The 23,712-nt window shown below is 38.1% G+C and overlaps 1 protein-coding gene across 1 annotated transcript in view; it reads left to right on the top strand.

The window, feature by feature from the left end:
- The first annotated feature begins 18,332 nt into the window (after positions 1-18,332).
- LOC126237499 (E3 ubiquitin-protein ligase UBR5) overlaps positions 18,333-23,712 on the top strand; it is a 370,559-nt gene continuing 365,179 nt past the window's right edge. Inside the window, exon 1 of the mRNA XM_049947657.1 lies at positions 18,333-18,487. Coding sequence (XP_049803614.1) covers positions 18,426-18,487 — 62 coding nt within the window. The 5' untranslated portion in view covers positions 18,333-18,425. The remainder of the gene's footprint in view (positions 18,488-23,712) is intronic.

Genomic DNA, 23,712 nt, shown 5'->3' with positions numbered 1-23,712 from the left:
TGTATCATTGTCCACAAGACACAGGACTACTGCTTTCATTTACAATGATAGCAGTGGATGACGACTCATTTACACATCATGCAGCCTGGGTCAACTTTTTGGCACCATTCCACTATGGCTGGATGTGACATTCAATATGGCCCACCAGTTTTTGAAGTATGTAAATTTGGAGTACATTTCCAGTTGCTGTGGCTTTTCATCCTGACACTATAACGCACCAGTTATCTGTATCTGTGTAGAACTGTGTTGAAGGACAACCAGAACATTCTCTTCTTACAATGACCTTAGTATGGGACAACATAGGTACTTTTGGAAGTCCCTACTTACATGGTCCATTTTGCTAATTTTCAAGAAATTTCGAAAAACATTTCCTTTTCCTGAGAAACAAAGTTACATTTAGCATTTAGTGCACTGCACAAAAGTGAATCCCTTACATACAGGCAACATATATCTTTCTAAAACGACTTTTTTGATTTTATGCATCACACATGCTATCCCATGAAAATCTAGCTAGAAAGTTGTTAGAACCAAATTTATGTGATGAATACCTATAGCTTCCATAGTGTTCGCGAAAACAAGATTAGACTAACTACATTGTGCACAGAGACATTTAAGCAATCATTCTTCTCGTGCTCCATACGTGAACGGAACAGGAAAAAGCTCTAATAACGAGACAGTGTGATGCAACCTCTGTCTTGCACTCCACAGTTGTCTGCAGAGTATATATCTAGATCTTAGGTAGATGCATGGCATGGAACATTCTCGCTGCTGGAGGCGGCGCAGGCTTTGGAATCTTGGTATTTCCTGATTGGAAATGCTTTCTCTTCTTTTTCACTGTCTTCTTCCTCTTGTGTTGTGTCTTGTGAAAGGGAAACTATTAGTCGTTAATGAATGTAGACCCAGCCCAACTATTTACAAAGAAACCAGACGTGGTTAATATGTATGTATATAACATGGAAGCTAAACATCCCAGAATCTGTTGTTATAACACATATAAGATTCCTCTGTCCAAGCAGCTTATACTGCATGAAGAAATCAAGCAAATGCTTAAATGGAACAACATAGAACCATCAATATCTCTTTACTGCAATCCATTATTACCTGTAACAAAACCAAATGAAAATATATGCTTAGTTCTGGATAAGCGTACAATCAACAAAACCATCATGCCAGTCCGCAAAAAAACAGAAAATCTCGAAGAACACTTGGAGAAATATTTACGGTTAAGGTACTTATCAACTGTGGGTTCAAAAAAAATCGTTTTGACAAGTACCGCTAAGAAAAGATTCAATGAAGTATACTGTGCTAATTTTTGATGGCCACAGTGTGTACTACCATTCATACTCAATGTAAGGTCAGGTATTTTCATTACTGCTCTAGACACAGTTCTAGGCATAGAATTACTGGAAAAGTCAACATTGCACGTTGATAACATTCTTATAGTTACACAGACATGAGAAGATCACATATACATTTTAGAAAAGACATCATATAAATTCGCACAAGCTGGTGTTACAGCAAATCTAAAGAAATCAAATGACGTTTCTGGACCCATAATCAGTTATGAGGGCATTATCCCAGATCCTAGCAAATTGGATGCAGTTAAGAATTTTCCTTACCTGTGTACCAGAAAACAATTAAAATCTTTCCTGTGCTTAGCATAATTTTTAGGCATTTCGTGACAAATCAATTAGTCAACAGCAAACACTTGCTGCCACTTTTAAAGAAGTTTGTTGCTTGGGTTTGGACAGAAAAATGCACAGGAGATTTTAACAGAATAAAGGAAGCATTGGTATACTCAAATATTTCGAGTCATCCTGATCTTAATGAAGATTTCCATACTGCAAGCGATGCATCAGGCACAGGGCTTGGATCATGTCTTTTTCAGGTAATTAGAAATGTAACTATTATATTTAACTATTATATTTTTGGAAGACATGTGAAGCTATAAACTGACCACCAGGCATTAACCCTTTTAGTGACATGCAAACTCCTACATGCTCGATTATTGCGATGGGCAATGACCTTGCAGAACTACTCCTTTGAAATAGTATTCATTAAAGGAAAAGACAACATAATTGCAGTCGCATTGTCACATCTGCTTCAGGGACTATCTCATGATATAGATGATATGAAGCATATGAACTATTATCGCAACGTGTTGATGCAGGGCAAATACTACCATCAATATTGTCGCAGAAGAAGCCAAATAGCACAGTCGCTGTAGTGTAGTGGTTATGATACTAGATCGTTGCATGGAGGGTCACCTGAACTGAAACATTTTAATTTTTATCTTCGGTTCGAGTACATTCTAGAAGTATCCACAAATGGCAAGAATCATTGTACTGGAATGTTCTGTAGCTGTGTATATACTGTATGTGTTCTGGCCGGAGGCACTTCGCTCCGCGCTCTTCTATGTGCAAGTGCTGCATAAACCTTCGTTAAGTGAAGTTGGTGTTCAGCATCCATCTACTTACACCTTCCTCAACATGACATTATTCTGATGGAGGCGCCGGGTATTGGAACTTGAGCTACCGCACATTATCAACGACACAGTGGCTCCCATGAGGCCACGACAGAGTCGCCGTTTACGTGGCGAGAAACCCGAGTTCGAGCCATATTCAACAGATCGCAAGCTATCGGAGACAGAAGAAGAAGAGGACGTCACGATGACAGCAACTGTGTGCCACCACATGAGACATGTTTCCGGTTTCTCTGGTGACGATGGCCAATATCCAAACAAGTGGCTGAAGGTATATGAGCGCATAGCCAAATTTAACAAATGGAATGACGCCGTTTGTTTGGCTAACGTATTTTTCTACTTGGAGGGCACCGCCAAGCAACGGTATGAGAACAACCAGGAGAAGTTCACAAGCCAGGAAGTATTCCAGGCGAAACTGCGCAAGTATTTCGGTGACACACAACGACAAAAGTGCAAGATTGAAGATAAATTAAAGTGCACAGCACAGCGTCCAGGAGAAACGACAGTATCCTGCATTCAAGACGTCTTGGAGCTGTGTAAAATAGTGGATCCTCGAATGAAGGAGAAAGATAAGGTTGCACATCTCATGAGGGGTGTTGCTGAGGACAAGTATTAAGCCCTACTCCTGAAGGAGGTTTCGACAGTAGACGTCTTCATAAAATAGTGCCAGTATATCGAGACTCTGCATCAAAAAAGAATTATACGTAAGAAGTTTGAACGGCTTCCAAACGTCGTATCGATGTCTGAAATGGAGGAAGAAACTGATTTCACAAGAATTCTTCGTCAGATAGTGAGAGAGGAAGTTCAGAAGGCACTTGGATTGCTTAGCGAGCAAAAAACAAAGACGCTTCAAGAGGTCATAAGAGAGGAAGTGGAACAGACATTGAACCCAATCTCTCGTTCTTCATTTTCCTTTAAAACGGTAAAAATGTCGATACCCAGGCGAAGTTACGTTCCTACAACGCCGCATGAGGAACGCGTTTGGGCACGAAGGAAAACTGATGTCTGGAGGACCCAGAATAATCAACCAGTATGTTTTCACTGCGGACGACCGGGACATGTGGTGCGTTATTGTCGAGAGAGGCGGCGGATATTTGATGACGCCCGCGCCAGAAGACAGCAGACCGGTCTTAGCCGACTCCAACTCCAGGACGTCGAGGATGAATACGAAGAAGCGAGTGCAGGGCGTAAGTCACCGCGCCGCAAGCTAGCCGCTGGAGAAGACGCTCCCCAACACGCCGATCAAGGTCTCCATCGCCTTTTAGAAGCTCCAGCCTATCACCTAGCCACCGCAACCTGGAAAACTAAAGGTTGCGACCTTCCTTGGAGGTGAGGCCGCCGAAGAGGAAAAACTCTGCCGTCGATCACTACAAAAATGATAGGAAACTACGTCGATATCCTCATAGATGGCCGACCAGCCCAAGCTCTTGCGGACTCTGGAGCACCATATTCAGTCATTTCGGAGAGGTATCGTCGCCAGTTGCAGAAAACCGTATTCGTCGGCAGCAAAACATCTCTGTCGAAGGTGGCTAATGGGAAATATGTAAAACCTACAGGACAATGTGTCATTTGTGTGGGTGTAAGTGGCCATACATAGGCCTTAGAATTCATCATCTTGCAAGAATGTAGTCATGAAGTCATTCTCGGATGGGACTTTTTGAAAGCTTCTCAAGCAATTATAGATTGTGGTCGCTCGAGGCTTACGCTAGACGAGATGAGATACTGTGGACAGGAAGATGCACATCCGAGTGTGTGGAGACTATGTGTACTGGATGAAGTGATCATTCCTTCAGTGAGCGCTAGAAAGGTAGATGTCATGTGTCATGCCACGCATCAACCCATGCATCTTGTAGTGGAATGTAAGAGAAGCATACCACTGAAGAATAACTTGGTCATCCCAGCCTCTGTCGTCTCGTTTAAGAACGTATTCGGTGAATTGTGGGTAGTTAGCTGTTGCCGAGAACCGCAGATCCATCCAAGACGCATGTGTGCAGCAAACGCTGAGCTGTTAATTGCAGAACAGCTGAGCATCTTAGAAACCTCTCCTGCCAAGTCTGTGGGCGAAATAAGCGCTACCACTACAAGACAAGATCTTCTAGCATAACTATCACCAGATCTCACTAACGAACAACAGAAGAAGCTACTTGCCATTCTTCAAGAGTTCTCTGAATGCTTCAATCCACAGGTGAAGAGCAAATTAGACAAATCGACAGTGAAGCATCGGATTAGCACTGGAGACCATCAACCAATAAGCCAGAGAGAATACCGTGTGTCAGCAATGGAACGTCGAATAATTCGTGACGAAGTAGGGAAAATGATGAAGAATGACATCATTCAGCCATCGCAGAGCTCATAGTCGTCACCAGTGGTTCTCGTCAGGAAGAAGGATGGCAGCTGGCACTTTTGTGTTGATTACAGGAAGCTTAATAAGATAACTAAAAAGGACATTCACCCTCTTCCACGAACTGACGATACACTTGATTGTCTGAAGGGGGTTAGGTTTTTCTCAACCATGTACATGTACTCGGGATACTGGAAAATCGAAGTAGATGAGGCTGATCGTGGGAAAACTTCATTTATCAGCCCTGAGGGCCTGTATGAGTTTAAGGTAATGCCGTTTGGTTTGTGTAATGCACCAGCAACATTTGAACGAATGATAGATAATCTTCTAAGGCACATGAAGTGGACAATGTGTCTTTGTTATTTAGATGACATTATACTGTTCTCAGAGACACTTGAAGAATATCTAAAAAGGCTGAGGGCTGTTCTTAAGTGTCTCCAACAAGCCGGATTGAAACTTAATCCAAGAAAGTGTCTCTTTGGAGCCAAAGAAATCAAAATACTTGGGCACCTTGTGTCAAACGTAGGTGTGCGGCAATACCCAGAAAAGGTGAGAGCTATATCGGAATTCCCTATTCCTAAAAGTATTAGAAATGTGAGAAGCTTCCTCGGATTGTTTTCTTATTACCGTCGTTTTATCAAAGACTTTTCTATCAAAGCCAGGCCACTCCAAGAGTTGTTAAAAGCCAATGCTAAATTTATCTGGGGTGTTGCTCAACAAGATTCTTTCGATGTGCTGTGAAAAGCTCTGACGACTGACCCTGTACTTGGTCTGTATGATGAGAGAGCACCTATAGAACTACACACAGATGCCAGTGGGTATGGGATCGGTGCTGTTCTGGTGCAGATTTTGGATGGAAAAGAGAAGGTTATAGCCTATGCTTCTCGGACACTTACAAAAGCCGAGAGAAGCTACTCAACTACAGAAAGAGAATGTCTTGCTGTGATCTATGTGCAAATTTCGACAGTATCTCTATGGAAGGCCATTCACAGTTGTTACAGACCATCATTCACTTTGTTGGTTGACAGGTCTTAAGGATCCAACAGGACGACTCGCCAGATGGGCACTACGTCTTCCAGAGTATGACATTACCATAGTGTACAAGAGTGGAAGAAAACACCAAGATGCCGACTGTCTCCCAAGAAACCCTGTGCAAGACCATCAGCACTTTGATGAAGATTGTGGCTGTCTCGCTGCATTCCAGGATCTCTCTGCTGAGCAGAAGAAGGACGCCAAGATATCTCAAATTATGCTTGCCTTAACTCGGTCAGAGGATGTGAAAGGACAATTTAAGGTAGTTAATGGATTACTTTGCAAGAAAACTTTGATCCATTTGGAAAGAGGTGGCTATCAGTGATTCCTAAACACATGCACTTAGATGTTCTACAGAAATTCCATGACACACCTGAGGCTAGACATTTAGGATTTATTAAGTCATACGATACGATGTGCAAGAGATTTTTCTGGACAGGTTTATTTGGGAGTGTCCATCACTATGTGTTGCACTGTCGAGAGTGTCAGAGGAGAAAGGCAGTTCCTCAGAAACCACCTGGTCGACTCCAACCAATTTCACCAGCCGAAACGCGTTTCCAGCGTGTTGGGATTGACCTCCTCGGACGATTACCAACGTCTGCTAGTGGCAAGAGATGGATTATTGTTTGCACTGATTATCTGACGCGCTATGGCATTACAAAAGCCGTGAAAACAGCCGAAACATTCGAGGTAGCCAAATTCATTGCAGAAGACCTTGTATTAAAACACGGTGCCTCAAGGTCGTTAACTACGGGTCGAGGGAAAGTTTTTCAATCGAATCTTGTGACAGAGATAAACCGTCGGTGCGATATTACTCATCACATGACGACTGCCAACCATCTACAAACTAACAGGCTTACTGAACGCCTTAATAAAACCTTGGGCGACATATTCGTCAATGTTGAGCAGAGCAACTGGGATGAGGTGCTACCTTTCGTGACGTTTGCCTACAACACCGCCAAATAAGACACCACAGGATTTACGCCATTTTTCCTGGTGCATGTGCATGAGGCAACGACGACGATGGACACTGTGTTTCCGTTACATCCTGATGACGTGAACGACGACTACATCGGCCAGGTGTTAACCAGAGCTTAGGAAGTTCGGCAGTTAGCTAGACTCCGAGTGGTGCAGTCTCAAGAAAACGATCGCCTAAGGTATGACGCGAGCCACCTCCCTGTTGTCTAGCAGCCTGGTGACCTCGTCTGGATCTTCACTCCTGTTCGGAAGACTGGAGTCCCTGAGAAGTTCCTCAGGCGATACTTTGGACCTTATAAGGTTCTAAGACAGTTGTCTGATGTTACTTATTAAGTTGAAGATTTCGACCCCAACACAAGACGACGAAAGATCAGGGATACGGTCCACGTCCTTTGAATGAAGCCCTATAAGGATCATGTAACCCAAGGTAAATTCGAAGCTCCAGCGACAGGCAACAAGCGGAAAGATAATGAAGAACGTAGCGGCAAGGGAAGTTCTAAGAAGATCACTGCCAGGGCGAACATTAGTCATCGGGAGTCGGAGTATGCACGACCGAGGACTCGTTCCCGCACTAGGAGGACGTAACACCGAGATGTTGTTCTCTTAAGGAGGGAGAAATGTCTCAGAAGGAGCTGAGTAGCGCAGTCTCTGTAGTGTAGTTGTTATGATACTAGATTGTTGCATGGAGGGTTAAACATTTTAATTTCTATCTTCGGTTCGAGTACATTCTAGAAGTATCCACAAGTAGCAATAATCATTGTACTGGAATGTTCTGTATCTGTATATATACCGTATGTCTTCTGGCCGGAGGCAGTTTGCTCTGCGCTCTTGTATGTGTAAGTGCTGAATAAACCTTCATTAAGTGAAGTTAGTGTTCGTCATTCATCTGTTTACACCTTCCTCTACGTGACAACATTATCTAGACATGCGTAGTAACGAGTCAACACTGCAGAAGGCTGACAGTAGGTGGAGCAAAGTAAGATCGACAATAGCAAACAACCCTCGCCGTCCTATTGGAAAGCATTACAATCTATATCAGAACATCTTATTCTATCATCGCCGTTCAGATAGTAATCAATGGTGCATCTGTATTCCACAAGAATCAGAAGAAAATATAAACTGACATATACATGTTACTTGGGGACACTAAGGCACAAAAAAAATGTATTCAGAAACTAACATGCAGAGGAAAATTGACAAACTTATCGAAACATGTACTCTTTGACAAAAGGCAAACCATGAGAATCTAGGTTGTAAAGTAGAATAGCATCCGATTATTGACAGTAAACCTAAAGAAACTGTAGCGACTGACATAGGTGGACTGTATGCTAGAAGCAGAGGCGGTGTCAAGTATATACTCACTCTGTATGATCTTTTCTCAAAATGTGTGAAACTAAATGCCATGAAATGCATGACAGGTAACACAACCATTAACAGATCAGTAGAGGTTATATAAATAAGATTGACAAACTGTCACCATCCCTTTCGGACAGTACATCGTATTACACAGGTTATAAGTGGACGAAGTTTTTCAAAAATAATGACATATGAATTATCCTTATCTCAAGATTTAAACCTTAATACAATCTGTGTGAGAGGATATTCAAGAAACTAAACTGTTTTATGCAAACGTACATACCAGGGAACCATTCCAAGTGGGTGAACTATTTGTCTCTTTTCAAGGACATTTACAATAATTTGCCAATATATGACTCTAATTATACACCCACAGAAATTATGTCGATGTAAAGGAAAGTCACGAATGGTGTGATCCCCTTCCAAACATCCCTGGCAACTGGAATCCTATGACAAGATATGAGATGTACTAATTACCCTAGAAAATAACGCCAGAATTAGAAAACACAACTTGACAAAACTATAAGACGAACTCAGGAATTTGCAATAGGCGTGGAGGTACTTTTGCATACTCACGATAAACGTCATGCATTGAAGCGATGTAGCGCTAAGTATACACTTCTTTATGCAGGTCCATACATCACTACTCACATTCCACAAGCTGGCTCATATTTGCTACAAAATCCTAAAACTAACAAAATAATTGGATAATACTATCATAGAAATTTACGTAAGTTTCAAATAAAAGCATAAACAAAGTCACTAAGAGTTAAGCAGGTAAGTGAATCACAAACCACGAGTATAAAGCACAACACCGTGTCTACAGCTTACAAATATTCAAAATCGTCTAAGGTATTTTATTTCAGGTCAGCAGCTAAGAACAAAGAAGAAATGCAGAAGAATAAAACTCTATTATGATGTGAGAACTTGTCAACCGTACTAATCCTTTACATATGGTATGTATTGTAGAAAGTATTAAGGAGAAATTCCCTCGTTGTTAAAAAAATGTGCTGGTTATGTGCAGTATGTTCTAATTTACAAAAAAAAACATTCTTACTCATTACCAGGAAAGTAAACTTCTTCCTTTGCTCTTGAAAGTAAGTGAAACACCAGCTGAAATACATCTGTGCCAGTACCAAAGTATATTTCGTCTGGATAAGTGCTTAATTTGAAGACGTTCTTGTTTGGAAAAGAATTCTCCTAAAATAACTAGCCTGTAAATTTACTTTTATTCTTTGTAGGCAGTTGACAGTGAGACTAAGTCACCTTTTAATTATTTCTCACAGGTGTCAATCTTTTTCATGTTTCTTGTTCTGACAATTAGTGGTAGCTTGTTTTTACCAGATAATCAACATATTTTGAATATTCTCTCTTGTTTCAATGTTTCATGTTTAATTTGTAAATTATTGACAATAACAAGTCCCAGAAGCCCTCAGAAACTTGAAGGTGAATAATAACTTTTTTCCAGATAACGTTTATAGTTTGCTCCCCCCTCTCCATCACTGATAATGTTATCCAGAACACTAGAGTGACCCATTGGGGTTTATCATTTTTTCTTGTATCATACATCCTGAAACACTGAAACGCTAATAACTCATTATTTGACATTTAATATCAATAAATTGTACCTTTCGAAAGATTGTCAATGTACTAATGTTTTGGAATGGCATTTATTCATAGGACATTAGCTATAATACAGTTATAATATGAAACACATCATTTAAAGGGGTGCACCCACAGTACATCTTGGATTATATATGCCTCAGACAATTTTTTATGGGCTATGTTATATGCAAATAAAGGAAACCTTCTGTGCTAGGTAAGGTGACTGTTTCTTGTAATATCTTTGTGTGTGGCATTCGACATTACAAATGAGGTGCACTAATAGTTTCATACTTAAGTTTCATGCAGTGCATTCACACAGGTTCTGACCTGATTATGGATTACAATAATATTTCATTCAGTGGTGAGTTTTTATGTAATAGATTTATTTTACGGTTGTACATGTCCTTGATCAATTTGTACCTTGGTTTTACCAGGTTTGCTGTTCCTACTGTTAGAAAAATTTAATTTGTGCATGTTTGCTGAAGCTATCAATGCCATACATCTAGTCTGTAGGTATTGTGCTACTGTAGGCCCAAACATCTTTTGTTGAACTACATCGCTTTTAGGATCAATTTGATGAAAGGATAATACATTTTTATTGTATTCCAGATATCTATTTTTCTTTCTGGTGCTACAACTTTTTGCATTAACATTTCAAGCCTATAATCTTCTCAATTAACTCCCCGTTTTAGTCTCTGTGTTATGAAGCTTTGTGGTCACATTTTAAATATGGCATTTATTTTTACATATCTGTAATGAAACACCATTTTGCATAGAAACACATAATACCTTTTGTGGGTTATTTCCTGCATTAATTCTGTTTACAATTTGTCACCTTTCCAATTATTTAGGAATGTGTATGAAATGACACTGATGCTGCACATGTAATCTTATCAATAATAGTATTAGTAGCAATAAAAATAATTAATAGTATTACCATTAAAACATTACCATGTTTATAATTCTTTGTCTCACTTCTTCTGCTTGGTTTTGAAATCATGTTACACATGATGCACTTTTAGTTATTATAGAGTGTGAATTATTACCAGCTGGACGCTTTTCATCGTTATTAGAAGCTACATTTGCAGAAGGATGAAGCTTACATTCAGTGAAATGACAGTAGCAAATGTAATTATCTTTCCTCTACAATCATTTAGCCTAAATATTGCCAAAAAATAATGGTTGTAAGCGCAGGGCTACCAAATCCTTCACTTGGGAAATCGAGCTCTTCTTGCAATATAATGAGGTGTATGTATGAGTCTAGCTTTTTACAGGTTGTTTCGATTTCGAAAAGAAATATTCTGGACCATATTGCCAAACAAAGTGATCTTGTGGCCACTGTCGAAGAAGGCTGATACTTCAGTTATTTTGTGGACACTTGTAAGATTTTTGTTTCATTCGAACAAAATCGTGTCTGTAGCCAATAAGAGGTTTGATAATATATATGGCTTTCAGTTTTCTGCCATAACAATGCAGTTTCTCTAGAAGAATACTACTATTTATAGAGTAGAGATGTTCAAGAAGCATAAGGTCTTTCCTGTGGTCTTGTAGGGCCTGAGATGAGTTTAATTTTTTCGCATTTTCTGTGGCTAATATTCATAAAAACTCGCCACAATGTGAAATGCGTCACTAGGTTTACAAATAAGATACATTTTCTCTGAGTGAAGAGTTATCCATTTATATTTCTGACTTTTTTTAAAAAATTTAATCTATAACAAAAATTTGATAAATCTAGCCCAATAATATACATAATATCTACTCAGAACTCTGTGTCACAACAGGAGAGTTGTAGAGCAAATATGGTTTCAATTTGTTTTTAAAACCTTCAGTGTCCATCAGAACCTTTAATTCAGAAGTGAGATGGTCAAATATTTTCATATCTACACAACATGCTCCTCTAGAAGAGTTAGGAAATTTTTTCTCCCAATCGTTTATTAAAGGAAGCTACTATTTTATTAAAAAAGAATTCTTCACAAAAGAATAATAACACAGGACATTGTTGTGAGGCTGCGGTCAATGCTGATTTTTTTAGTAGTTGCCTACATGTAGTTCAAATAGGGACAACAAATGTCCTTACAGCAAGTTTCTGTGCATTGAAAGTTTTGTATCTGTGAGTGGAATTGTCCAGGTGCATTATTCCACATGAGATCAATGAGTTAATGTATGTAAAGTAATTTGATATCGCCAACCAAATCAGCAATTATATTTTGAGCAAATATTGTTTAATGATTGGCAGTTCAGTTTTGATCACTGTGTGCACCCAGACATTCTGAACATTTGCTCTGTAAACGTTAGTGATCCAGATATAGAAATTTCAAGAATTTATTCTCTGAAGCGCCAAAGAAACTGATTAGGCATGCATATTCAAATACAAACATATGTAAACAGGCAGGATACGGTGCTGCAGTCGGCGACGTCTATATAAACCAACAAGTGTCTGGAGCAGTTAGATCGGTTACTGCTGGTACAATGGCATGTTATCAGGATTTAAGTGAGTTTGAACATGATGTTATAGTCGGCGCACAAGCGATGATGGGACCCATCATCTCCGAGATAGTGATGAAGTGAGGATTTTCCCATATGATCATTTCAAAAGTGTACTGTGAAGATCAGGACACTGGTAAAACATAAAGTCTCTGACATCACTGTGGTCAGAAGAAGATCCTGCAAGAATGGGACCAACAGCGACTGAATAGAATCGTTCAACATGACAGAAGTCCAACCCTTCCTGAAATTGTTGCAGATTTCAGTGTTGTCCCATCAACAAGTGTAAGGGTGCATACCATTCAACGAAACATCACAGATATGGACATTCAGAGCTGGAGGCCCACTTGTGTACTTTTGATGTCGGTACAACACAAAGCTTTACACCTCGCCTGGGTCCGTCAACACAGAAATTGGACTGTTGATGACTGGAAATATGTTGACTGGTCGGACGAGTCTCGTTTCAAATTGTATCGAGTGGCTAGATGTGTACAGTTATAGAGACAACCTCATGAATCCATGGAATCTGCATTTCAGCAGGGGACTGTTCAAGCTGATCGGGACTCTGTAATGGTGTGGGGCATGTGCTGCTGGAGTGATATGTATTTCCTGATACATCTAGATACGACTTTGACAGGCACTTCAGTCTGGAACCGCGCGAGCTCTACTGTCGCAGGTTTGAATCCTGCCTCGGGCATGGATGTGTGTGATGTCCTTAGGTTAATTAGGTTTAAGTAGTTCTAAGTTCTAGGGGACTTAAGACCTCGGATGTTAAGTCCCATAGTGCTCAGACCGACTTTGACAGGTGACACGTACGTAAGCATCCTGTCTGATCAACTGCATCCACTCATGTTCACTGTGCATCCCGATGGACTTGGACAAATACAGCAGAACAATGCGACATCCCATACATCCAGAATTGCTATACAGTGGCTCCAGGAACACTCTTTCGAGTTTAAATACGTCCGCTGGCCACCAGGCTCCCCAGACATGAACATTATTGAGCATGTACAGGATGCCTTGCAATGTGCTGTCCAGAAGAGATCTCCACCTCCTAATACTCTTACGGATTTATGGACAACCCTGCAGGATTCATGGCATCAGTTCCCTCCAACACTACTTCAGACATTAGTTAATTCCATGCCATGTCATGTTGCGGCATTTTGGCGTGCTCATAGCTGCCCTACATGTTGTTGGGCAGGTGTACCAGTTTCTTTGACTCTTCAGTGTAGAATTCCTTCATGTGCTGCAACAAAAGTGTTCTTTGCTACATTCCAATATCTTCTAGAAAACCCTTAGAATAAAAGCAAGAGAAACATTGTGATTGCAGCGGACTTCAACATAAGTATGTTAGTTGAAAGCATTGATTTAGTTCATAATTTAGTTTCAAGTTAAACTTTTCTGGGGACACTAGAAGAAACAACAGACTAGTGATCTGAATTCACATCATTATTACAAGCTATCTGTTCGAAAATGTAAGTAAGTGCTGCATAGTCCAACTTATTTTGGATCATTCAGCTCTGTTTATTGAGATTCCAAAATCAGACAAATTAAAGCCTGTAGAAATGTATACAAAAATAAATTTCAGCAAAAGCAATATGGGTTTATTACTCAATTTACTAAATATTGCAAGCTGGCCTGCAGAGCACTACACTTTAAGCACCATAAACAATCGGAAATAATTAAAATGTTTTCTTAGTTTAAATAAAACTTTTGATCCTAGATCTTGCCAAAAGAAAGTAAGCAGTGAGCTTAAAAGGATTACATGAAGGTTACAAATTTGTAGTGGCAGAAAGAGAGAATTAGATAATGTGTCAATATGAAACAGTAATCCTGATTTTGTTATGTATGTCAAACATTATAAAGCTGTATTCAGCAAAGTTGTAGTGTTAGCTAATTAAAATAGCAAGTAATACATTTATCCTCAAAGAATCAGGAGCGAAAGTGATAAATTAACAGATCTACAAATTAAATTTCAAATGACTTTACAGTTTAAATGTCAAATTGTTTCAACCAATTCTTTCTAAATATAGCAAGATATGATGTAGCTATGGCAGTCTATCAATACAAAGCAAATGTTGTGAGCTTGGAAAACCACCAGAACACACAGTTAAAAAAAAAGGGATTAAAAAATGAAATTTTCTTAAAAAAAAGAGAAACTCATATATGTGATATGAAATACCCACATCTGTAATGAAGAACGTGTATAGTATCATTTCACAACGACTGTCGGTTATTATAAGCCAATCTTTTGAGAGGGGATGTTTTCTAGACCTATTTAAATATGCTGTAAAACTGTTATTCGGAAAGAGAGTGGCAGAAAACGTGGAGATTACCACCCTATCTCTCTTCTGCCCGTCTTCTCTAAAGTGTTTGTAAACATTGCAGCAATAGTAATCAAAATGTTCTTAATTGACATAAATTTTAATAATCAGTTTGGATTCCAACAAGGAAAAAGCAGTTTACCCGAAAAAAATATGTTCAACATTAGCTAAGGGTAAAAATGTGACAGGAATATTCTATAATCTGACAAAAGCCCTTGATTCAGTGAACCACCCCTTCTTCTCCACATATTAAAGATATATGGAATCAGGGACACTACCTTAGGTGGCTCAACTCTTATTTAACAGCTAGGAAAAAAACAGTAATTTTAACTTTAAATTCAAGAAATTACTACTCAAACTGGAAAACAGTTTCCCAAGAAGTCCCAAGAGGTTTGATATTGGGTCCATGTCTGTTCCTCTTCTACAAAAACGAGGTATCACTTGCTACTGATATTCATTCAATTTTATTTGCTAACGTCACATCAGATGTAATTGAAAATGAGGTAACCAAAGGAGAAAGTGTCAAAAATACGATAGAAAAACTTGAATGATGGTTACTAAATGTAACTAAAACTATAGCTATACAATTTTGAAGATAAATCATTAGGACACAGTGAAATAAAGGTAACTTGCAATGATCAGGATACGATACGAGCAAACCATATGACGTTCTTATGCCTAAATCTGGGTCTAGTGCAGCAGGGGATACAACCCGTCGGCTTTGAACAATGACGTCATTCCTTAGTCATAGATCGTAATGTCTTCACTTCGAGGCATAGGTAATAAAGCAGTTCTGTGTTCTAATAAGTACTATCATTAAAATAATTGAATGTTAATCTAAAAGTGATCGCTTGATATTCGGTGCATCATTAAATGTGTGATTTAATTAACTTAATTGTTTGTTTTTTATTCGTCCGGTACTTAATATTTTTCGTAATGATATTGAGGTAATGTGGATTGTGTTTTTTGGCTTTTTTTTAAAAAAAATCTCACAAGATAGAATAAACTGATCCTACTTTATTCAGCAATCAATAAAAAAAACTAAACTAAAACATAACAGCTTTTGCTGTTATCTTTCCATTTCGTTTTTTTACTGATTGCTTAATAAAGTAGGATCAGTTTATTCTATCTCGTGAGATTTTTTTTTAAAAAAGCCAAAAAAACACTATTGCTTAATAAAGTAGGATCAGTTTATTCTATCTCGTGAGATTTTTTTTAAAAAAGCCAAAAAAACTCTTATTACGTACTGAAGGGAGCTAGAACACTAAGAAGAATCGCTTCTCGGCTTTTGACAAGATATTGCTTAATAAAGTAGGATCAGTTTATTCTATCTCGTGAGATTTTTTTTTTTAAAAGGCAAAAAAACAGTTATTAGGTACTGAAGGGAGCTGCTTAATAAAGTAGGATGAGTTTATTCTACCTCGTGAGATTTTTTTAAAAAAAAAGCCAAAAAAACACTTTTTACGTACTGAAGGGAGCTAGAACATTAAGAACAATCGCTTCTCGGCTTTTGACAAGATATTGCTTAATAAAGTAGGATCAGTTTATTCTATCTCGTGAGATTTTTTTTTTTTAAAAAGTCAAAAAACACTTATGCTTTTGACAAGATCAATGTTTATCTCTCTCGCATTCCTTTGTTTCTCAACATTCTCCTCAGCTCTTTCATCTCTGTAATACATGCTCTCTGGCGACTTGTGACGTCATTGTTCAAAGCCGACGGGTTGTATCCCCTGCTGCACTAGTCCCCTAAATCTTGATTAATATCTAAATTGGAACATGCACATTGAGTACTTAACAAATAAACTTAACAGTTTAGCATCTGCAGTTTGTATTTTAGCAGGTGTCACAAACATAGACACCATAAGGGTAGCGTATCATTCCTACTTTGAGTCAGTTATTTGCAATGACACAATTTTCTGGGGAAATTCAACAAACATCAAGAGATTCCTAGTATTACAAAAGAGAATAATTGGGAGCATGTCTATTACCAAACATGGGTATTCTGCCAACAACTGTGAAAAGATTATAAAGTAGTATCTATTCCCTCTCTGTACATGTATAAAGTATTGTTATTCTTATATAAAAATCATAATACTGAAAACTCTTTCCATTTCAAGCTCAACTGCAGCTCTCCCCACAGTGAGAATTTTGAACTCCCAACACTCTTCTCAAAACTCAATACTCAAACACCTGACTATATATATCGTTTAAGATTTACAATAAAATAAAAGACAGTAGTATATTTGACATGGATCTTAGTTCATTGAAAAGATTACACTTTCCTTTTCTTGTGGAAAAGTGTTATTATTCCATTGAAGATTTAATCAATGTCGGTTTCACAGTTTGAACATTCTATTTGTGTGTGCCAGAAACTGCAGTATTCATTTGTGTAGCTGTATCTCAGAAATGTATATAAAATAATGTAAACTTTTGTATTTCTGTTAAAAATTTTTTTGTTTGAAATATTGAAATGCCTCCTGTACATTAAATCAAATGGTCTGAAAATTGTGTGTTGCCAGATACATATGTTTCACATTTCACCCTGTTTTGTGTTATTATTGTCTATAACATTTCTGAATATGTCTTTTATTGCTCTACGGGGCTTGATTATGATGTTTGCATCGTCAGCAAACAAGAGAATATCTACTTCTACAGAATAATATAGGAGATCAGTTACATGTAATGAGAACAGGAGTGGTCCCAGAATTGAACCATATGGAACGCCACTAGCAATTTTTACCTGCTCGCAAGAAGATTCATCATGAGAGTTACATGAACAGCGTAACACTGTCATTTGCTTGTAATAAGTTGAATCTGAAGGCAAGAAATTACTCGTTGTGTCGCAAAAAATATATAAATTTATATTTTCTACAGAATAATGTTTATATCTGCATCGCCTAATGCTTAAGGCAGATAAAACATTGCAGTTCGTGAAATTTTTTTGTTCGGAAATTCTAAAACACGATTAGTGATACAGTAGATGGCCCATAGAGTAGAGAGGTTCTTGTGGAACATCAACTGTTACTGACTGCGAAACTTTTCTTAAATAAATTGCCCTTTTTCAAAGTTTTTATGTTTATTATGAACCTTACTACTCAACGTAGACATAATTGGCAATCGAATATAATTAAGACTTTTAGAATTCTCGGGTTTCCAGGGGAGTCACGTCGTAATTCCTCAACCACATTTCGACGAATAGATTGAGTCTGTTTACCAGACTATAGTGGAGGAACTACGACATGACTGTGGCGGACCCCTCAGAATTCTGTAAATTAGAAATACGCCGAGAAAACATCAGAGCTAATATAACTGTGGTACCAATTGAGCTTCTGTTTGGTGTGAAGCACGGCACAATATGCTTTAGATGTCATCTGAACATTATCATATTGCTAACACTAACTGTACACCCATTTAACTGTTTGTTACTACGTTTCGAATTACCGCGGTATAGGCTTTTCTCGGTGTCGTCACTTGTTTTGTTCGTGAACTTTCCGAACTGTGATATCTAAATTCTTAGTTGAGTTGCATGTGTAGTGGCATGTGAATCTGCGATTGTTTCAAAACAAATACGAGGTCTCAATATTTGGAAGCCTCCACTGGTTGTTTATTAAAGATAAACTGTAGTTCTAATAATGTGTTGGATTTTCTTAGTCCTTTCAATATATTGGTCGGAAAACACAGAGTGCAGCACAATCTACTCGTAGTTTGATCGCTGTCGTGGAAGATGGCTGTATGTAGTGATTGTTGATGGGATTGTGTGAAATTATGTGTGTTACAAATCTGATTTGAAAGAAAACATTTGGCGCAGGAAGAAATAGAAGAAATGTCGTCATTGCATTTTGTTGTTCATCCACTTCCAGGAACTGAAGATCAGCTGAATGATAGGTAAAACATCATCAGTTGAAGATTTAAACTTTCGATAAACCTGTCGTTATTCAGTTTGATATTGCCTGACTTTGTTTTACATACGTAACTTGGAAGTATCATAAATTTAGGTATCTGCATGATATGACGTTGTCTACATAAATTGCAAAATCAATACCATCGCAATAGGACCACCATCTTCGTCAGCCGAAAAAAGTATATTTTTCTGCTTACGAATTTTAGGAATCCATTTCTGGTGTTCAATTAACGTGAAGGCAGTTAGAAGTTAAATAATATTGTGACGTAGAAAGTTAGAATGCGTGAAACTTGAGTGTAGCGTGTAATCGTTAAATTGTTGAACTCTGATGTCCACGTAACGGATGGTTACTTGTTTGCGTATAAGAAGAAATAGTTTAGCGTTATGAGATATAATTGGATAAAGACTCATTTAAGACCGATTGTTTGTTCTATTACTGTATGTATTTTATACTGCATGGTAATGCTAATGACAACACACTACTAATACGATTATTAGTTTTTCTTCCAAATGCGAGGGTTTTATGGCTGTTTCAGACATGTCAATAAGTTTGGGTCAGTGGAAAAACTTAATTTAGGGTTCTATTATCAACTTGCAATGTGCTATAAGTATTATTTATATTTTCTCTTACGTTTGAGTTAGTTAAGTTGTAAGTATATGCGAAAAATTTAATGAGAAATGCTCTTCCTGGTGAGAGTGGAGTAGGTTAATTTGAGTAAAGTATCAAGGAAAACTGCTAGCCTTGAAATTTATCAAGCTAAACATCTGTAATTTGTTTATATTTTGGATGTTGTAATACCATGCAATCTGTAGATGCCAGGATGGGTCCCTTAATAAGGTCACTGCCAACCATGTGGCTTTCCCTCTTCTCATTAAACACATGTAGGCATATCTTCATATGCCTGTTTTTCCTTGTGTTAATCTGACAAATTGTATACTGTCATAAAAGGATCTTTGGGCAAATAAATTGGTGATACTGATACTTGGGTACTGCTTGACATCAGAAAAGGAAATTGTACTTGATATTTTATATTTGTGGTCAGTATGATTACCATTTTTTGTTCTGGGAGATGTAGAAAACGATTATTGTAAATCAGTGTTTTCATCTGATGCCACAACATCTTATTTAGTTTTTGTGGTTATATTGGTTAGTCTAGAGGCATTTCATGAGCCCGTGATAAATCTCACAAAGTTCTGTGTATTGGAAAATGCTATTATGAACAAAAATATCCCTGCCTGTCTGATTCACAACATAGTGTGATAATTATTTCTTTGTGTGCATAACATTCTGTATGAGTGCCTAAAGATTCCATAAATATTGTCACGTATTGAATATGGGACATCCCGCCTAAAGAACTATATTGGTCTTGCAATGCAATCATGTTATGCTTAATAAAGAATGGCAAGTGAAAATTCTTCTGGGGCTCAAATCGAATCTGACATGTTTTTATTATATTTTGCAGTTGTAAAATTCTTTTTATAAATAATGAAAGGGCATAAAGAATCCGGTAATAAGGTTGAATTAGTGTTATCTTTTTTGTGTGAGTTTAATGATTTGAGGAAATCACTTGAGCGTGTCAGCATGGCAGTCTACAGTTTTTAAGAATGCATGCTATTTAACTGAGAAGTGAGTCCTGGGCCAGAAACTGTAGCATCTGCAGTTTCAGGCTATTTCATACATCAAGGCACAGGGAATTTTTGTGTATTGTCAGAGGATCCATACTGATCGGGACACGCAGGGTACGAAGCAAATGTCGATGGACAAATCTACTGAAGAAGTAGAAAGAAAAATTTGGAGTCCGTCACACCATCATTACATTGACCAGACATCAAAGTTTGTGTCTCAAAGCCCTTACATTTGATTTATAGGAAGATTAGCTTATTAAACTAATGGTTTTTTGTGAAAATAATTCATTTAGCATTCAGGATATAATGCAAGGTTTTCGTGAGGAAAATAGTCGAGTATCAGTCCATTCGTTTGTTGTCTATTTTCCTCATAATCAGGTAGGTGGAGCCTGCGAGTTTTTATATTGTCAGTGACTGTCTCTGACATGGCACAATTGCTGTTCATGTTTTCATCAAAGAGCTGATCAAATATGTGAAAATACAGTTAATCCAGCTTTCCCACACCCATTATCTTATTGTTGACTACAGCACATAGTGTTAAACTATCAAAAATTTTCTCAGTTAGTGCTATTGTAAAAGAGACTTTGGAATGAGGGCAGAACAGAATTTTTATGCTACAAGTCATGAAAAGTTGTGTTGTGCTGGGATTGGATGCACAATACAGTGATTAGCAGCAAGAGCAAGGTTGTGAGGGCCCATTAATTGGCAGATTCTTATGCCTATAGATCTGTTTCACTTCTGCACTGAAAGCATAATGGCATTGAACTTACTTTCATGAGTGAAGAAGAAATTGAGGAAAATGAAATGTCAGTAGAAGAGAGGTTTAAACTAAGGCATACAGATACTCTAACAGGAACTACAGAAAATCATCATTTTTTTCAACAGTAATTCAGGTCAGCAGAAATTGAAATGGCGCATTCTTTTTTCTGGCAAAAATTAGTGACAGTGAAAAAAATATCTTAACATTGGACCTGGAGCAAGGACAGTGTGCTGCATGCATGTGTGAAAAAAAAGAGTGGTGGATTGGAAACTTCTCTAAGGCTTCCACAGACCAGAAGGACACTTTTGTAAGTTTTAAGCATCACATGGCCCAACAAATTAATTTTATTGGCCCTCAAGGAGTGAAAAGTGCTAGGTTTCAGATTAGCGCTTTATTCCTGCTCTTACAAGTGGCAACATCTGCCTGGCAGTGCAGTTTTCTTGTGATATTCAGTGACACCCTAATGAAACTTCTGAAACATTTAAGTATCTTGGAGTAAACAAAAGGTTAAGATCATAAAAGAAACCTCTTCTAGATTTGGCTTGGAGCTCTTAGCAACACATTTATACAGTTTTACATCAGTACACCTACGTTCCACATAAACTGCAAACTATGCAATCAGAAAATATCTATACTTTGGACCAGAATTAAACATCAGTAGTATCAAAAAATAAAAAAGACACATTCAAAATTCTTATTAACATGAATCCCCTTCCAAAAGATGTCAGGCAGGCTGCTATTAACTTCACCAAAATTCACACATACAACAGTAGTGTAAAACTTTATAAAATGTGTGTTGCAGCTATTCTGCAATAATTTTATTACTGTGATCTCCAGTGCCTCAGTAATCCAGTTAGATTTCAAAGTTTATAACTAGTTTAATTCTCATCTAATGCAGTTCTTCATGGACTTGTCTCCTTGAGCGGTGTCTACGGTGTTGTTTCGATCCTCTTTACTCGTGTAGCATAGGCAATGGCTTTCACTTTTCCACTGACAAAACTGTTTCTGCAAATTTCTGGCAGCGCAGTTGGTTTCTTCTACCATCATCACATCTTGGGCCTGTTGCTCGTCCGTTTGTTGAAACTAAAAAATTCTTAGGGCTCATGCTCGATAGGAAACTTTCTTCATCCTCCCACGTCTTATGTGGCCGCCATCTCTACCCGGTTGCTCAATGTCCCAAGTTTCTTCAGCAGTACTTCCTGGGGAGCAGATAGGACCACCGTCCTCCGTTTGTACTGGTCCCTTGTCCATTCGAAACTAGGCAATGGGTGCTTCATTTATGCATCTGCACATCTGTCCATCTTACGCCACCTCAACACAATACACCATTGTGGCATTCGTTTGGCCACTGGTGCCTTTCATACTAGACTGGTTAAGAGTCTGTATGCAGAAGCTGCTGAACTACCACTGTTATACTGTTTTGTCCTTAGCAGATATGCATGCCATTTGTCTGCCATACTAGGCCACTCATCCCATGCCTCCTTCTTCGGTGACTTTTTTGATTGCCAGTATGGGGTGTGTCCCTCATTTCTGTTACCTCCTGGAGTTTGTTTTGGCAATTGCTCTGGCGGCTTATCTTCATTCTACCTGCCACTTTCCCAGTGCGTGTGAACCCTTCTCCACCTCGGCTTCATGTGCCAGCCTGTGTTCACCTTGGACTTCACTTGCTTCCTAAGGACTCGCTCTATCGCCATGTTTCTCTACCTTCGCACTGAGTGCCTTTGCCTGCATTTCATTGTTGGCACAAATGCTTTTCGGTATCAGCTTCTGGAACACTGCACAGTATTTACAGCGGAGATCTTTGCCCTGTATTTTATGGACGCTTCACAAAGTCCCATGTTTTTAGCCATCTTTCCTTCCGTCAATTGGGCTTAACGTGTAGTCACTTTTTAGTCCTTTTTCATCTTCGTATTCTGAGGTTCTGACATGGGCGCGTTTGACCCTAGTTGTTTTTGTGTCTTAAAACAAAACAAACTAGTTTAATTCCATAGAATTTATTACCGCAGAAAAACTGACTTAAATGTGTCAAAATGGGTAATGACAAAAGCTGATTCAAGCTCACTTCCTATTCATCAGGATTTTTTATACTGCTTTCCTCATAGTGTAGTAAATATCTGTAAAACATAATTAAAAAGTCAGATTCAATTAGAGAACCAACAGAATATGGTCAGTGATTTCACAGGACCTTCACCTCTTCATAGTTTCCATAGAGTCTTGTTTGCTCACATTGCAAAACCAAATTTAGTTTTTTGGGTGGGTTAGAACGTAGTCTCTCTATTGTAAAGGGTTTAAGTGAGATTGCGGGAAATGCTTTTTGTAAGTGGGCTGAAAATACTCCTTTTTGAGATTTTTTTTTTTACAAAAGTTGTCTACAGAAATTTTATGTTTGAACAGCAAATTGTCACATGCAAAGCATCTGATTTATCAAGACTTGCTTAGGGGAATATAAGAAAACTAAACTTCATATTATTTTTCAAGTGCCAATATTTTTTTTTTGTCTGATTTTACTCAAATTATCTATATAAATTGCTCATGAAATTTCTTTTAATTATTTAACTGTAGAGAATGCAAAAAGTTGTACAAGATGCCCTAGACCTGTTTCTTTCAAGAAAATATTTCCAGATATATTATGTCTCAATGTTGCCAAAAACTAATGGGTACGCTGTTGATAGAGCTTCAATGCAGCTCTGCATGAAAGGGGTCAAACAAGAGGCAAGATCTCTGCAAGTATTGAATTAGTGATCATGGAACTTCACTAGTGTTTATTGGAAAGGTGCAAATGTTCAAACAAAATTTCTTCATAATACATTATGGTCATGTGAG

The sequence above is a fragment of the Schistocerca nitens genome, chromosome 2, assembly GCF_023898315.1.
Source record: "Schistocerca nitens isolate TAMUIC-IGC-003100 chromosome 2, iqSchNite1.1, whole genome shotgun sequence".
NCBI lineage: Eukaryota > Metazoa > Arthropoda > Insecta > Orthoptera > Acrididae > Schistocerca > Schistocerca nitens.
Note: the sequence above shows the minus strand (reverse complement) of the source record. Positions and strands in the feature narration are given on the sequence as shown.